The sequence below is a fragment of the Glycine max genome, chromosome 13 (assembly GCF_000004515.6).
Source record: "Glycine max cultivar Williams 82 chromosome 13, Glycine_max_v4.0, whole genome shotgun sequence".
NCBI lineage: Eukaryota > Viridiplantae > Streptophyta > Magnoliopsida > Fabales > Fabaceae > Glycine > Glycine max.
Genome location: NC_038249.2, coordinates 1,312,063 through 1,329,709, shown reverse-complemented (window position 1 = coordinate 1,329,709; position 17,647 = coordinate 1,312,063). Strand labels below are relative to the sequence as shown.

At 28.5% G+C, this 17,647-nt stretch overlaps 1 protein-coding gene across 2 annotated transcripts; it reads left to right on the top strand.

The window, feature by feature from the left end:
• The first annotated feature begins 12,574 nt into the window (after positions 1–12,574).
• On the top strand, positions 12,575–17,444 carry LOC100789557 (zinc transporter 8). 2 transcript variants are annotated; one of them, XM_003542122.5, is made up of 3 exons: positions 12,575–13,466; positions 13,907–14,056; positions 15,927–16,474. In XM_003542122.5, exons 1-3 carry the CDS (start codon positions 12,879–12,881, stop codon positions 16,230–16,232), a joined length of 1,044 nt encoding a protein of 347 aa, XP_003542170.1. In that variant the 5' UTR covers positions 12,575–12,878; the 3' UTR covers positions 16,233–16,474. The 2 variants fall into 2 exon arrangements, with proteins under 2 accessions (XP_003542170.1, XP_006593849.1); XM_006593786.4 differs by lacking the exon at positions 15,927–16,474 and adding an exon at positions 16,948–17,444 and having other exon boundaries at positions 12,696–13,466.
• Positions 17,445–17,647: the final 203 nt, after the last annotated feature.

Here is a 17,647-nt window from a genome sequence, read left to right as displayed (position 1 = left end):
CTCGAACCTATCCAAGAGATCCAAGAAACAACCACCTTTTGACCCATAAACCTTCCAACCCTTAAACAACCCACAAGAGGAAGGAATCAGACTCTATATCTAAACTTGAATCTTAGCCCTTACCAAAAAGACCAACCATAAAAATCAAACATCCCTAACCTCAACCTTTGCCTATCTCACCACCCAATCCATCTTCACCATCAAGCATCTAAGATTCTAAAGTTGAAATTCTCGACATACCAACCCCTCAACCATCACCTTTCTTAGCACTTCCCCCTCAACTTGAACCCAAACATCCTTATCCCATTACAAGCAAGAAGGAGGTCACTGCTCTTGCCAAGGAAACTAGATTATCTCTAGCGGAGTCTAGAAGAAAATATGAGGTAGATAAGCAGCTTGAGAGGAAAATTGCCTACAAATAGAAGCTAGAATCATTGCATCTGCTAAAGCTATGTTTATAGAAGAACATAAGAAGAAAGAAACTAAAGATGCTACCATGTTTATTGTTGATGGTGAGCCAGTACCAGAAGAAGTCATTATTGAGTCTATTCAAGCATAGTTTGCATTGAAAGCTAAACAAGCTGAGTTGAAAGAGCTTAAGAGACTTCAATCTGCAGTTGAGAATGGCATTGAAGTATTCTATGCAGATGCAACTGCACTAATGAAAAATAGGGGGATATTGTCTTATCAAAAGTAGTAAGTGAAGACAACATTAGACGCTTTGAGACTATCTATGGACCATCAACTTATGATAATATTGTAGATGTCCAAAAAGGTCCAGAAGGAAAGTGATACAAGCCATTGCAGAACCGATCAGGCTATTAATTATTTTTGCAACTCTTGATAGATGTCTGATAGGTAAGGATGAACAACAAGCTACTAAGTGGCTACTTCCTTCAAGATCATTGCCTCCCTCTATTCCTTCTCAAAATGTTCTTGTTGAATCAAACATGAATATCAAATTCTACCCTAGTTTTAGAGGACACTGAATATTGGAATGGCAAACCTGTAACAAAGTCCGGAGAAGCAAAGTGGATATTGGGACTCAGGTTCTTGATCCTGAGATGCAAAGTCTACTTAAGCTCTGGAAGGAAAGATTCATCAAGATTGATCCTTTCTCTTATCCAACCTGGGACACCATACATGAAGAGGAGCAGCATGTTTTTAATGTCTATGGTGCAGATAGACTTACCATTCAGTCGCTTCCTCCTTGACATATTGCTGCTCCTAATCCCAACAACATTATCTTTGAGCATCTACCACCAAAGCGCAAAGTTTATCCTCTTGGCACGATCATTTGGAAGAGTAGAGAAGCTTCATATGCTAATACACCCTTTTCTACTTCTATGGATTTACAACAATTAATGGGTCTTCTATGCACATTCAGCGTTGTTCTTCCATGGGATCACTTTCAGTCTGACATGACCTTCCAGACTGAAGATATTTTGTTGGTTGATCCTGAAGCTAGTCCATATTTCCCTAACTAGGAATTATCAAAATATAGGCCAGAACTCATAATGAAACTATTTGCCTATAGAGTGGAGATTCAATCTAGACAAGCCTCTTTAGGTAGAATTCGTAGACTCAAAACTCGCGTGCCCTTCATGTTGGGAACTCAGTTCTTATGTCTAACCACATTAAACACTAGCTTTCAAATTGCTGTTAACAAGCTAGTACTCTATCAGAAGATCAAATTCTATAAAGGCAAGGAAGTTCTCCTTGAAGATGACAAAGATGATATCTCAGTGCGCTTTGTTAAAGCTCACCTGGGGTGACTGTTTAAACATGAGCTTGAAGCGCTCAAACACAAGTATGGGCTCATGTCTCTAGATGGACATGCCATACACAAATCTACAGACTATAAGAATACTACTCTGGCTTAGAACTTGAAGAGAAGCCACTTGTTGATGTTTATCATCATAAAGTTTGACGTTCTTATCAAACTTTGAATCACTCTTGCTTCACTTCAGAAACTCCCTTCAACATGATCTACCCATGACAAAGGGATTTCTATGCATTGTTTGATCACACGTTTTGTTTTCTGGTGATATTGCCCTTTTTCTCAATTCTTTTTCATTCATCATGTTGATCCCACTTAAAGAAGTTGACTTAGACATTGATGTTGCGTCTAGTTCCATGGTTGTTCAAGTGTACGATCCTTCACCTTCTCGCAACTATGTTCAACTACATAAGAAAGAACTTATCAAAACTAGAGAAGCCTTGAAGGATCATTCCTTTGCTAAGAATAGGGCTCATAAATGGTCTTTAATTGGAGACTTCTTTTACAAGAAAGCATATGGATGGAAGCCTTGTCGCTCTTCTACACCTCCCAGTAGCCCCCTTACCATCTCTTTTGATTTTGAAGACTTTGGTGATGAGTTCCTGAGGAAGCTTGATGAAGAAGCTGCCAAACAAAAAAAGGAGAAAAATGTAAAATTTGAAAGCTCTCTGGGCAAAAGAAAAATGTCAACGTTTGAAGGAAGCACAATCCAAGGGGGAGCTCCTATGGTGATTTGTGTCATATTGTTTATCATGTACTCCAAAACACATCTCCTTGATGTGAAATTTTTAACACAAATAAAAGAGAAATGATTTAGGTTACATGTTCAAACTTTGTCTCGATGTCTTATGATGCTTTAAGTTTCTTTTCTATCTTATATTCTCTTGCATCTGATGAGACTACTAATGTGCTTTTCAACCAAATACTTTAAGTTAGTTTTCATCTTCTACATTTGTAATTGTTTGACATCATAAAAAGGGGGAGATTGTTGAGTCAAAGGACGCTTACATCTAAAAGACTGATCAAGATCCTTAATTATTTTGATTAGATACAAACAAATACAAAGGGAATATGTTGCATGATCTGCATTGATCTGCATCTGATATCGTTATAATATTTGCATATGATGTTTTTCAAACAATAAACAGATAATGTCATGATCTGATATAGCATATGGTATAATATTTATTACTATGTGTCTAAGATTCTATCTGCAGAAACATTCTCCTAGGATCTGTCAAATCCTATGAAGAATAAATGAACTCAAGATTTGATATGCCAACAAAAGATGAGTTTTGCTTTGCAAAACCTGCTCTAACACAAAGATGTGACTGCCTACTACAATTTCTCATACACACAAACCTTAAAGAAAAATTTCTATGCATGAGAAAAGGACGTGCATTAAATGCACCCAACAATCGTCTTTTATTAGATGAAGATCAAATGAAAATCTACCCATTATAAGACAATTGATACTTGAAGATGAGACCTATATAAATAATTTTTTTTTAAGATTGAACAAGTCGTTGTTGTGCAAACTTTGTCTTACTCTTCTTCTTTAACAAGAATTTATGTATTTTATTTTAAGATTAGAAAAAGCTCTCAAAACACCTCTAACATCCTGAGAGAAAAAGACAAAGTGCTTAGATTGTTTATGCGTATGTAAAATGATTCTGTCTTAGTCTCTGAGCAATCCTCAACCACAAATCTTGTATGATTTGTTTAGAGCTAGTAGCGGCTTTGTAGAACAAAGAATACTGGATGTTGATCAAACTTGGGGTAGAGTTTGATTTGTAAGAGCCAGAAGTGATCGTGACATAATACTTGTAACTCGTGAAAAGTTAATACAATTTGGTGGTTTCCAAGAATAGGGCGTAGTCTTGGTTGTAAAGACAAACCAATATAACTCTCTATGTTTATATATCTTTTGTTTTCTCTCTATTTTTAACTAACTTTAGGTCTGAATTATGTTCCAATCGTTTTAAGATAAACTGCTCTTTTGTGAATTCATTTTTCTTATCGTCTAAAGAGTTTTTGTAATAGAGGTTGCTTGTCTTTCTTACAAAGCTTTTTTTTCTCAAACTAAAAACCTTGTTGGTTTGAAAAAGTTTTCAACAATTATGTCAAATCACAATTCAACCACTCCTCTTTCTTGTGATATTTGCCTTTATAGTACCCGTATTTGCACCCATACTTGCGTAAATTTATGGATAAATACTCGCCCCTGTACCAGACCCAACATACGGGTAATTATCCTTCCCGCTTGCGGATACCCATAGGGTCCGAGTGCACTTTGTCATCCCTATTTAGAATCACAACATTACAAGGTGACATCAGGGTGACCAGTGAAATGAAGAGGCTATGCACTACATATGTCGACTCCAAATATTGCAAGTAACAATGCATTGACCTCTTTAACTATAATCTAGTTTTTGCATGAGTAAAAAGAGGATTATCGCTTGGGTTAAAAAGAGGATTGAAGTTTTTTATTTGAATTTTATTTATTTTTAAATTAACTATAAAAATAGGCATAGACATCTGCCAAAGAATATAACAACTTTTAGTTTATTTGTTTTGGCAATAATTAAATGTCTAAATTTATATGCCTCGAAGAAAAGTCCTATTAACTGAATTTCATATATGTTATAAAGTTGCCACATTTTTTATGAGCACATCTAAAATTTTAGGATGATAAAAGGAGTGTATTTGGATATGCTTATGTTATAGTTATTCTTACAACTACTACTTTTATAAATAAAAAATTACTATTTTGGCTAATGAATTTTAGCTAATAAATTTTTTAGGGAACTTCTTTTCATCCATGGATATAATGAAATACTCCCTTGATTCTAGAAATCTATGGTTATAAAAAGAATGATCACCCAAATCGTTTAGTTCTAATATAGTACTCATGGAATGCATAAATATAAGTATGGATTACCACAATATAAATATAATATATAATATTTTAAAAAATATAATTTTTATACTATCAAGTTAAAAAATTAAGAATATTTTGATATAAAAAGAAATTTAAAGATCATTCATATAAAAGTTGTATACATTGAATTTAAATATAAATATTTAAGAGTTTCTTGACATAACATAACAAAAATGATAATTAAAAAAAACAAATAAATTTGCCCTAGTGTGGATACCCGCGTGGATACCCATGCTACGGAGGAATATAAAAATGGATTAACACAAAAAAATAGAACATATAATAGCTTAAAATATAATTTTTATAATTTCAAATTAAAATTGAAGGATATTTTGATTAAAAAATATAAATTTAAACATCATTCATATAAAAGTTGCAAATAGTAAATTTAAATATAAATAACTAAAAGACTCATGACATAAAAAAACCAACAATTATAAAAAAAATCACCGAAAAGAATTTATCTTAGTGTGAATAGTAGTGTGATGGATGAATGTAAATATAATTTTTTTTACATGATATAAATGTAGATTAATACAATTTAAATAAAACATATAATAGTTTAAAAATCTAACTTTTATACTTTCAAAATAAACAATGGAATGATATTTTGATATAAAAAGAAAATTAAATATCATTTATATAAATCTGTATAAATTAAATTTAAATATGAATACTTAAGAATCTCTTAGTATTAAAAAAATGATTATAAAATAAAATATTAATCATCTCAATGGATTTCTCCTAATATAGTTACCCATATGATAAAAGGATATAAATATAGATTAACACAACATAAATAGAATATAAAATAGTTTGTAAATTTTTTTTATTCCTTCAAATTAAAAAATAAGGATATTTTAATATAAAAATAAATTTAAACATCATTGTTATAAAAGTTGTATATATTAATTTCAAATATTAATATCTAACAATTTCTTAACATAAAAAAATAATGATTATAAAAAGAAAATCATTTTAAAGGATTTGTCATAGTATAGTTACATGTGTGTGAAAGGTGAATATAAATATGGATTAGAATAACATAAATAAAATATATAATAGTTTAAAAAATATAATTTTATACTTTCAAATTAATAAAAGGAAGTATCTTTTGATATAAAAAGAAATATAAATATCAAGCATATATAAAATTTGTATATATTAAATTTAAATATTAATATATATGAGTCTCTTGACAAAAATAAACCAATGATTATAAAAAGAAAATCATTTCAAAGGATTTGTCTTATTTTGGCTACGTTTGTACGACAAATGAATATAAATATGGATTAGAGCAACATAAAAAAAATACATAATTGTTTAAAATATATATAATTTTTATACTTCTAAACAAAAAAATAAAGGATATTTTGATATAAAAATAAATATAAATATATTTCATATAAAAGTTGTATATATTAATTTAAATATTATCTAAGAGTTTTTTTGACATAAAAGAAACAAATAATTAAAAATAAATCATCAAAATGAATTTGTCCTAGTGTGAATAGTAGTGCGGCATATAAATATGAATTAACACAATATAAATAGAACATATAATAGCTTAAAAAACATATATTTTTACTTTCAAAATAAATAAAGGAATGATATTTTGATATAAAAAGAAATTTAACATCATTCGTATAAAGTTGTATACATTAAATTTAAATATAAATATATTACAATCTGCTAACATAAAAAAAAATATTAAAAAATAAATATTGATCATCCCAATGGATTTTTCCTAGTATGGTTACATGTGTGATAAATGAATATAAATATAAATTAGCACAACATAAATAGAATATATAATTAGACTAAATTACTATTTAGGTCCTCCAATTTATTTTCAATGGTCAATTAGGTTCTCTAATTATTAAATGATTCATTTGGATCCTTTAATTATTTAAAATATTTTAATTGAATTATTTTGTCAATTAAGTATTAATGTTACCGTGCAATCTAACGTGACAAGTGATGTGTAATAAATGAACTATTAATGATGTTTATGCTTAATTGACGGAAAAGATCCAATTAAACTCTTTTAAATAATTAGAGGACCCAAATGAACATTAAATTTAAATCAAAGGACCTAAACAATAATGTAATCAATATAGTTATTTAACAAAATATAATGTTTTATATCTTCGAATTAAAAGACATGTAAGATGTTTTCATATGTAAAGAAATATGAACATCATTCATAAAAAGAAAATTGTGTATGCTACATTTAAATATAAATACCTTATTATCTACTGACATGAACAAAACAATGATTATATAAAAGAAATCACCTGAATAAATTTATCTTAATATGGTCATCCATATGATGAATGGATATAAATCTGAATTTATACAACATAAATAGAATATATAATAGTTTAAAATATAATTGTATAATTTTAAATTTAAAAATGAAGCATGTTTTAATAAAAAAAAAAAATTTAAACATCATTCATATAAATATTGTATAAGTTAAATTTAAATATAAATATCTAAGAGTCTAATAACATACAAAATTATTTATCATCTGTACATAAATATTGATTAATGCAACATATATAGAATTTATAATTTTTTTTTTAAAATGTAATATACACATCATTCAAAAAAAATTGTTTACGCTACATTTAAATATAAATACATATGTATCTGTTGACATTAAAAAAAAGTGATTATATAAAAAAAATAGTCAAAACGATTTTTCCTAATATGATTATCCGTACAATGGATGGATGAATATAAATATAAATTTTTATAATATAAATAGAATATAAAATAGTTTTAAAAATATAATTTATATTTTAAATTAAAAAATAAAGAATGTTTCAATAAAAAAAGAAATTTAAACATCATTCATATAAATATTATATAAAATTAAATTTAAATATAAACATAAAAAATAATGATTATAAGAAAATATTAATCATCTCGATAGATTTATCCTAACATAATTACTGGCCGTGTTTACCCGTGTAAAAAATGAATATCTAAGATTGTTATATGCTCCGTTTATGTTAATTATGTGTGTCTAGTAGATATTATTATTATTATTATTATTATTATTATTATTATTATTATTATTATTATTATACATTTTTTATATTTTTAAAATTAAAATGAATCATAAGTAATGAAAATGGTAAAGTAATATCACATGATAAAAAAATCTTATAACGTCTTAGTAATTATAATGGATTTGGATATATTTTATCTCAATTTCGTCTTGATTTAGAACATCTTTATGTAGCCATTACATTGCTCACTACTGGATGTTCTACTTATCATCCATGCTATAGTTTAAGTCAAGAGATACTGAAGTTCCTAGAGCTTGGAGGTAGCATTTCGTGGCATCATGCTAAGTTTGGCTAAGTTTGGTTTGTCCTTAGATAGACACTTACAAATTTTTGAAATTGTTCCTCAATTTTTATCAACTGTAGTTTTAGCAGATATATCCTCTACCACGTTTTCTCGTGATTTTTAATGGATCACTCTTGGGGGTCTCCCCTTCCATTCACCAAAAAAAAAAAAAAAGAACATCTTGATTTGGACGTATATTTAAATTTTCTAATACAAACCTTCCAATAAATCTTCTATTTTTATTATGTTAGTCATACATTAAAAGGAAAAATTATCAATATAATGCGCCAATCAATGATTTTTCGGTTTCCGTAATTTTTTTTATATTTACAATTAAGATTTCAAATTTTATTTTAAAATGTTTCTAATATAAAATTATTATATATTTAATTATAAGTCAGAAATGTAAAATACAAAAATAGAAAATTTAAATATCATGTTTTTTTAATTTATTATTGATATAAAATAAATATTTATCCAGTTTTTAAATTAATTTTTGATATAAAAAATAAAACAAAGATCCTCCATTTTAAAATATAAAATAACTTTGGTTTTCGTAATATTCTTTTATATATCACGTTTTAAATAAAAAAATATAATGTTTTTAAATATAAAATTATAACTATAATTATAATATAAAAATACTTCTATAATTTTATATTTATCCTAAAATAGAGTGGGAAAGTTAAAATTACTATTTTAACCTTAAAATGAGTAGGAAAAAAAGATATGATTATACTCCCCTTCTAGTTTTATATATATAAGGGAAAAAAGCTGAAGGATATTTGTTCCTGTCCAAGCTTAGTTAGAGTGTGCATAGGTCTCATATTTACTATAGATATGTCAATAAATAAAGTTGATAAAGGCTTGGACTATTATCTCATAAGCCAATTTTTGCATTTTAGAAATATAAAATTGGCTAAATGATTGGAGAAGGATAAAGGGAGAAGGGAGGGGAGAGAGACCATGGGTTCAAATTCTCCCAACTGATATTTATAATAAAAACAAGCAAACTAACATTTGTTGATAAAAAAAGTAATTCACTAATGGTGATGATGGATATCTGCAAAGAAATTATCTTTTTCAAATCAATAAGATACAAGAACAATTTTGGTTGAAAATAAAAACATTCACTACTAGAAAACGCAGTTTCAACATCGGTCAAAAATCACATTTTACATCGGTGGTTGACCGATATTGAATAAAATGTTGTTGAAAGTTTAAAGTTTCAACATCGATCCCTATATCACCGTTGTAGAAAGTTTCAACATCGGTGCTCAGTTAAGAAATGATGTAGAAATTATACCTTCTACATCGTTTTTATCTTAGTGAATGTTGTAAAATAGCATTTTTCAACATCGGTGCTCAGTTAAGAAATGATATAGAAATTACACCTTCTACATCGTTTTTATCTTAGTAAACGTTGTAAAATAGCACTTTTCAACATCGGTGCTTAGTTAAGAAATGATGTAGAAATTACACATTCTACATCGTTTTTATCCTAGTGAACGTGGTAAAACAACGCTTTTCAACATCGGTACTAAGTTAAGAAATGATGTTAAATATTTAATAACCTGTAATTAAAAATTTGTTAATTAATGATATTTTTATATTTTTAATATTATCAATATTACTAATAATCAATAAATCAGTATTTATAATATGAAAACCAATATTTTAATTACAATATGATAATATTGTAATTAAAATACTGGTTTTAGTATTATTTATATTTATTCTTAAGTTAACAACTAGTAGCAGAACGTGAATAAAAATACTTATTTCGTGTTGCCATGGAAATTAAGAAGTGTTTTCACAAAACTATATGAACAGCGATGCCATATTTTCCCCAGGTCAATAAAACAATCCATTAGTCCAACTCCTTTCAAGGACATTTAAGGTTATATATTATAATCAAACAACGAGCTACTCATGTAGCAATGTTATAGAGGAGCACTTGGATCAGGTTTTTAATTATTAATCAATAACCCACGAAAAATAAACCCTGAGAAAGAGTGTTCAGAAGCAAAGATCCATCAAAAGCTTGTTCATTGATGTCGGGGTATTTACAAAAATGTCACCGTTCAAATACGACATCGGGCAGCACCAAAAACGTTGTCGTTAATGTCGGGGTATTTACAAAAATGTCACCGCTACAGATTCAACAACGTTCACATAGCACCGATATTATATTGATGTCATGGAAATGTTTTTTTATAGTAGTGATTACTTGAATTAGGTTGAAACTAAATAATATACTATTCCTTTTGGTCTTGTTTATAAGACATAATCAATAAAAAATTTTCTGTTGTCTCTTATTAAAAGACTTTATTTTATTTTTTTTGTGCATTAATTATTTTTTTTAGTAAAATACCTGAATTGTCTTTTTTTCCTATGAAAATTGGAGAAGATGAGTAGGTTTATATTCGGGCCATTATCTATTATTCTACTTAAGGCCCATAAAATGTTAGAATCCACCTTGATTGAACTGTGCTTGAACTAGTGATAATTAGATAATATATATTTTTATTTTTAAGTATAATATATAAAAAATAAAAAATATTAAAAGTTAAACTTCACATAAAATATCATACAAAACTATTTTGAGTTATTTTTGGTTTGATGATTAATTTTTCCATTTGATGAATGATTTTTTTTTAACGGTGAGACAGTAAAGTAAACAATGTTATGCTATTCTAATTATTATATATTTATATTTATATATAATATCTTTCAAAAATTTAAAATTGTTCACATTATCTCTTATATCTATAGTGTTTCAACAGTCACATGTCAATTGCGACAGAAAAATTACCAACTTTACAAAAAAAGTAAAAAAAAATAAAAATTGATGTTTGTAGAATTGGTCCAATAAGTCAAATTGCTGATTTCTACCAGTTTTGCTGGTTCTTGACCAGTTCCGCCGATTTTTTGGCATATTGGTTTTCAGGATCATTTCGGATTGCATGATACATCGATTCCCAGTCCAAAACCAGATAGTTTGTCCGATATGGTTTTGAGAACCATGCTATAAGGAATGAAATTATATTCTTTATAATTGAGTTATATCTTGAAAATGAAAAATATATTTTATACATGACAAATATAATTCGTTCTAGTTAAGCGTCCATTACTTGGTAGGATTTTAGAAAACATAATAAATTCTTTGCTAGTCATACACATTCCTATTTTTTTTTAATGAGTGTATTATACCAAGTTAGAATTACATGCTATCTTAAAATATATCAATGGTAACTTGCTAATACACTTATTAAAATATTATAATAGTGTATACTTTAGTAAATACTATAAAGTTTGCTAATATATACACACTTTTTTTTAGTATACATGCGTTAGTAAATTATAATTAAAGATTGTCATAAAATATATCAATAATGTAATTTTTGCTAATACATTCATACTAAAAAAATAAAAGTATATACATTAGTAAATATCTTTAATCAGCTATTTTGTAATAATTAAGAATATCCGGCCAAAAGATAAAGAATTAACAAAAATTTAGGAATGTTCAAAATTAAATCAAACCGTTTGTAAATCACCAAGCCGATTCAAAAAAAATTGAAAATTGCTTGGTCTAAAACCCGCAAAACCCAAAAAATCTAAAAAATTTGCAGATTTTTTTTTCAATTTCGTTCGATTTTCATATCTTGTTATAAAAGCCCAGACCAAATCAAAAAAATCATATATTATAATTGTATTGATTTTTATCATGATAATTAATGATAAGTATTAAATAATTTATTTATTTATTACTTTATAACCAAAATACATATTTTACTTTCATATGTTAAAATAAATGTACTAATATTATTAAAAAATATTAAATATCAAGTGAAACACAAATTATTATTATGTTATAAAAGAAAGTTGATTATATCATTTATATTAATACTAAATAGAAGTAAAAATAATAATTTTTAACTAAAATATGTTAAACAGAATTTAATAAAGAGATTCATTGTAAAATAATATAATAATTATATAACTTTAATCAATAGATTTTAAATTATAATAATAGAATAAAAAAAATACAAAGCCGCCAAATCAAATAAAATAAAATCATAAAAGTTTAGTTTGATTTGATTCATATTTAATATTATATTCAAACTGAATCAGATAATCATATTTTTATTTTATGTTTGATTCAAATGATTTTTTTATATAAAAAAAAAAACAATCGAATCATACGGTACCACGAATTTCACTAAATGAAATATAAGTCAAATAGTAAATTAAACAATATCATCTCTTATTTGAAATAAAAATGCATAAATCAACATTTTGATATTTTTTTTCTTCTAATTACGCATGCATTACACGGTAGAAGATAAAACGAGATTGGCTTGGCAGTTTCTTTTTCTCACACATCAGCACATCCCAAATCTAGTTTCGACACAATGGACATCATTTTCATCTTTCCGCAGTGGACTTTTATATTTAAACTCTTCATAGTCAATATTTTATTGGTTGGTACAAAATTATGTCGACATTTCACGACATCGTTACAATACCAATAGAAAAAATTGGAAATCAATTATGGCAGAACATAATAAATTACAAATTAAGTCGTTGCCGATTAATGTACAGGTATCTTCAAACCTCACCTTCTGATTTTTAATATTGAGGAGGTTCAAGTATTTATATCATATCATCCTCTGTCACTTCATTACTCTATATGTGACTTTTAGCTTGTTCTCTACACTAGAGACTTTGTCCAGCACTTTAGTTTAGATCCTCTTTGGCTCTATTTTTTCCTGCATTACACTAATCACCATGAAAAGATTTCATAGTAAAAGAAAACTCTTGATCTTCCTGGTGGTAATCCCAAGCCTAGTCGCTGCCGAGTGCACGTGCGATGAAGAAGACCAAGAGCGAGACAAATCAAAAGCTTTAAGGTACAAAATAGCAGCTTTAATATCAATACTAGTTGCTAGTGCAATCGGGGTGTGTATTCCACTTCTTGGCAAAGTTATACCCGCCTTGAGCCCTGAGAAGAACATATTCTTCATCATTAAGGCCTTTGCCGCAGGTGTGATATTGGCGACCGGTTTTATTCATATCCTACCCGATGCTTTCGAGAACCTTACTTCGCCGTGTTTGAATAAGTATCCATGGGATGCTTTCCCCTTCACTGGCTTTGTGGCAATGTGCACTGCCATGGGGACTCTCATGGTTGAGACTTACGCCACGGCTTATTTTAAAAAACATCATCACTCACAAGTCCAGACAACATACGTGGAAAAGGAGGAATCAGGGGATGTGCATCTTCACACACATGCAACACATGGTCATGCACACGGCCATCTTCCCTCTCATGATCATCAATCATCGGCACTTCTTCGTCATAGGGTCATATCACAGGTTTTTTTTTTTATTTATATTATGGAACAATATGAATTATAAATTATAAATTGGAGCTTCATGTTCCAATTTTATAAATCTCTATAAATTGGAGCTTCATGTTCCAATTTTATAAATCTCTGTTCTTTAGTACACGTGTTTCATGGTTTTTATTCACAACTAGTATTCAGTTTTTAGGTTTCTCTCTTTTAAAGGGAAAAAATATGTATGAAGTGAAAAAAAGGAAAGAAAGAATTTACAATTGATTTAAATAATGCATTCACACCTTTTTTTCACTTTTCACATTTTTTTTTATCAATTAAAAGGAATCCAATCTTCGATCGATTTTTAAGCATATACTGACAAGTGATAATTAAATGGAGTTTTGATTATTTTTTATACGATAAATGTTTAATTTTTAAATGAATTGGAATTGGTGATTTTGAGTTAATTGATTGTAGGTGTTGGAGCTAGGAATTATTGTTCATTCTATCATCATTGGAATTTCTATGGGAGCTTCAGAAAGTCCTAAAACAATAAGGCCACTGGTAGCTGCATTGACTTTTCATCAATTTTTTGAAGGCATGGGACTTGGAAGTTGTATAATTCAGGTACTATATGTTATATATCATTGTCCTATATTAGTTAGTTCACGTGCATCAGATATATTCGATTCATGAAATTTCTTGATTGATTTACAATGATCAATGAACCAACTGGAAAACAAATATGAAGAATCAAAATGATTGTGAAATTATTAATTTGTGACGGGGAGCATGTGTGTGGTTCGGTTGGTATGGAACATATAACTATCACAAGTTGGAAATTTTCAAACTTTTCTATTTTTTGGACTAATACCAATTAATGGTTGCTTACTAACTTATTTCTCTCATTAGATTAATTAATTAGTATTTTTTGTCATATGAACTGTACCTTCATATCATGATGAGAATTTTAAGATAATAGTTAATGGCAACAACAAGGTTTAACATCTCATACAAATTATGCAAATATTTGCTAAGCCAATATCATTTATATATGTTGACTTTGAAGAACTATTAAATATCGTTATTTTCTAAATTTATTGATCGAAGTAGATTGTTAGTCACCACACCTGACACAACTAGTGGTTAGACTGTACATGTCTCTAAATCTATATAAAAAAAATAAACTTTTAAAACAATAAAAGTTAGTGTTGTACTTCTATTGTGTGATGACATGCAATTAAATCAGAGTGAGTTGAAGTAGAAAATATTAATCAAAAGGGAAATGTTAACCCCACTTTTAGTTTTAGCGTGTATAGGTGTATGGAAGAGATACATAAGAAAGGGGGAAAAGTGTGTTTGGAATTCAGCAGGAGAATTCATTTTTTCAATTAATTTAAAATGATTCATGATAAAATAATTTGTTTGGATAAAATATTTGAAAGAAGATTTCATTTTTGATATTTTTATAAATCATTTTGATTGACTAAAATAGTGAGATTTCAAATTCTATCAAAAAAATATAGAATTTGAAATATTTTTTTTCAAAGATGTTCGCTCTAACTCATGCTTGAGACTCTTTCTCGTTTAACACTTACAACCACGGGTGACCAAAGTTTTTATGGTCGACATCGACATAAGTTGTTTTTCACCGACCTTGACCGAGGTTTTTTCGGATAGAATTTTTTTGTATGATGTCAACCAAAGCTATTTTTTGTCGATATCGGCTCAGATTTTTTTAGATGATATTAGTTAGGGTTATTTTCTCACTGACATAAGTAATAGGAATTTTTTGCTGACGTCGGCCAAAGATTTTTTTTGTCGTTGTCATCCAGGTTTTTTCAGTTGATGTTGACTAATAATTTTTTTGGCCGACGTTGGTTAGATTTTTTCTACTGATATCGGTCATGACTAACTTAAAAGTAAATATGATAAGGGATATAATTTATGTTTCACAAGACATTTTAATTAGTTTTTAGTTTTTTTACTAACCGGAAAACTTGTTTGATTGTTTGATAAATAAGTTTTTTTAGAAGCTTCTAATATTTTTTGAAGCGGTAGTGTTTTTTAAAACACAGCTTCTAACTTTTAGCTTTTTATATTTTTATCCTCAATATGTTTATTCAATTTCCTAGTTATCTTTTTAAAATAAATCATGATTTTATTATTTTTTTTATTTTTCACTTTTTTGTTACTTCAACAACTAATTTTGTCGAATACTTGTAATTTAATAAGTTGATTTTTCAGTTTTTAACTAATTTTTAACTTCCAACTAGCTTTTTAATTAGTTTATCGAACATAGTCATAATAAAAAAAATACAAAAATAAAATACAAGAAAAAAGTTGGTACATGTTCATAATTATCCTAATTAAAATATAGCTAATCCTATTACTTATATGTGATGTATGCAATTTTACATATTTCGGAACTTTATGTACCTTGAGTCAAAAGTATACAATGTAAACATAGGTGGCATTTGAATCGAAATTACTGCAGGCAAATTTCCAGAGGTTATCTATTACAATAATGGGATTGTTCTTCGCATTAACTACTCCAGTGGGGATTGGAATTGGCATAGGGATAACTAATGTTTACGATGAAAACAGTCCAACTGCCCTAATTGTGGAAGGAATCTTCAATGCAGCATCAGCTGGAATCTTAATTTATATGGCACTTGTAGATCTTCTTGCAGCTGATTTTATGAATCCAAGAATGCAAAAAAGTGGTAGCCTCCGATTAGGAGCCAATCTCTCTCTTCTACTTGGAGCTGGATGTATGTCTCTTCTGGCTAAATGGGCTTAAGAATGCGAGTTAATTTTAGGTTGGAAGACAGTCTTGTGGTGAACGTCTTCGGCTCAACCCAAACAGTTTTTTTTTTTTAATATATGCATTGGCTTTTTAATATATATATATATATTTATATACACTTTCTCTACCTTCCAATTTTCTGCATTCAGTTTGGTGTTGTTTCCTACTGTGTAATTAATGTATACCCCAACTGTTTAGTAGATGATGGTGTCAATGGAAGATTAATTTCTTTCCAAGTCCTTGATTGTGTTCCATATAGATTTAGAGGAATGCACAATAGTAAATATATCAGATAAGTATTCAGACAAGTTGATAAGACGTTTATATGAACACCTAACACGCAAGACGCTTATATGGACACCTAACACACAATTTTTCATATGAAGTCGAATATTGTTTCGTCCATGTGTTTGCATAGTCCATACAACATGTCTCGGCCTTCAACACCCGGGTACCATTCGGCGATGGTTATGGTTAATAAACCCGCTTAAAGATAATTATCTAGTTAGAAGCACTTAAATAAGATTAAGAGGCGCATTACCTAACTAATAATCAGAAACATGAAGACCCAAAGACCCAAGGCCCAATAAGGTTAGTATATAAAGGAAAGAGCCCCCAAATAAAGACCATTGTTCACTTGAATATTTATTTGACATCATTGATAGCTCTGAACTGAACCTTTACTTAAGTGTCGAAGTGTCTTTTGCAGGTACCCTCCATTTTTGAATTCATATACATCGGAGATACCGACAAGTTATCATTAGAAAGGCCATTCGACATAGCAAGAGACCCTTCGACAGAGGAGATAGTGTCTGATCCATTCGTGATAGGAATATTTTGGTGCTCACTGTGGGATCGAGTAAGTTATATCCCGACCCCAAGAGGTTATGGCAATAACCAAAATTGGAACGAATACAACTGCAATGGAGCAACCAACAAATTAGCAAAATGAGGAGATTCATGTAGAAGACCAGATCAGCCTATCCTCGATCATGAAAAGACTACAAGCTCAGGTTTCAAAAATTCATCATCATCACACCGAAGAAGGCATCGCCCTTCGGCGTGAAAATGCGCATTTGCGAGAATATAACGGGTCATGACAACCTGGGTTATGTAATGACCCGCCTCGTCACTACGATATCATCACTCTAAACCACATATATTTCAACTTTTAAATGAAAACTCCGTTAATTTGCTTATGAAAAATGAGAGTAAATTTTTTGCGATATACATTCACCAAACAACGTACAATTACTTAGATTATATATATATATATATATATATATATATATATATATATATATATATATATATATTAACTCAGTACATATCATTCACATAACAGAAAGTAAATTAGTCTATACATATGATTAAATATGTGATTTACATACTCAATTCAAAAAAGAATT

Coding starts and splice junctions, on each gene's coding strand:
- LOC100789557 (XM_003542122.5), top strand. CDS start 12,879: ATGAAAAGATTTCATAGTAAAAGAAAACTCTTGATCTTCCTGGTGGTA. Junction 13,467..13,906: donor GTCATAGGGTCATATCACAG/GTTTTTTTTTTT, acceptor AATTGATTGTAG/GTGTTGGAGCTAGGAATTAT. Junction 14,057..15,926: donor TTGGAAGTTGTATAATTCAG/GTACTATATGTT, acceptor AAATTACTGCAG/GCAAATTTCCAGAGGTTATC.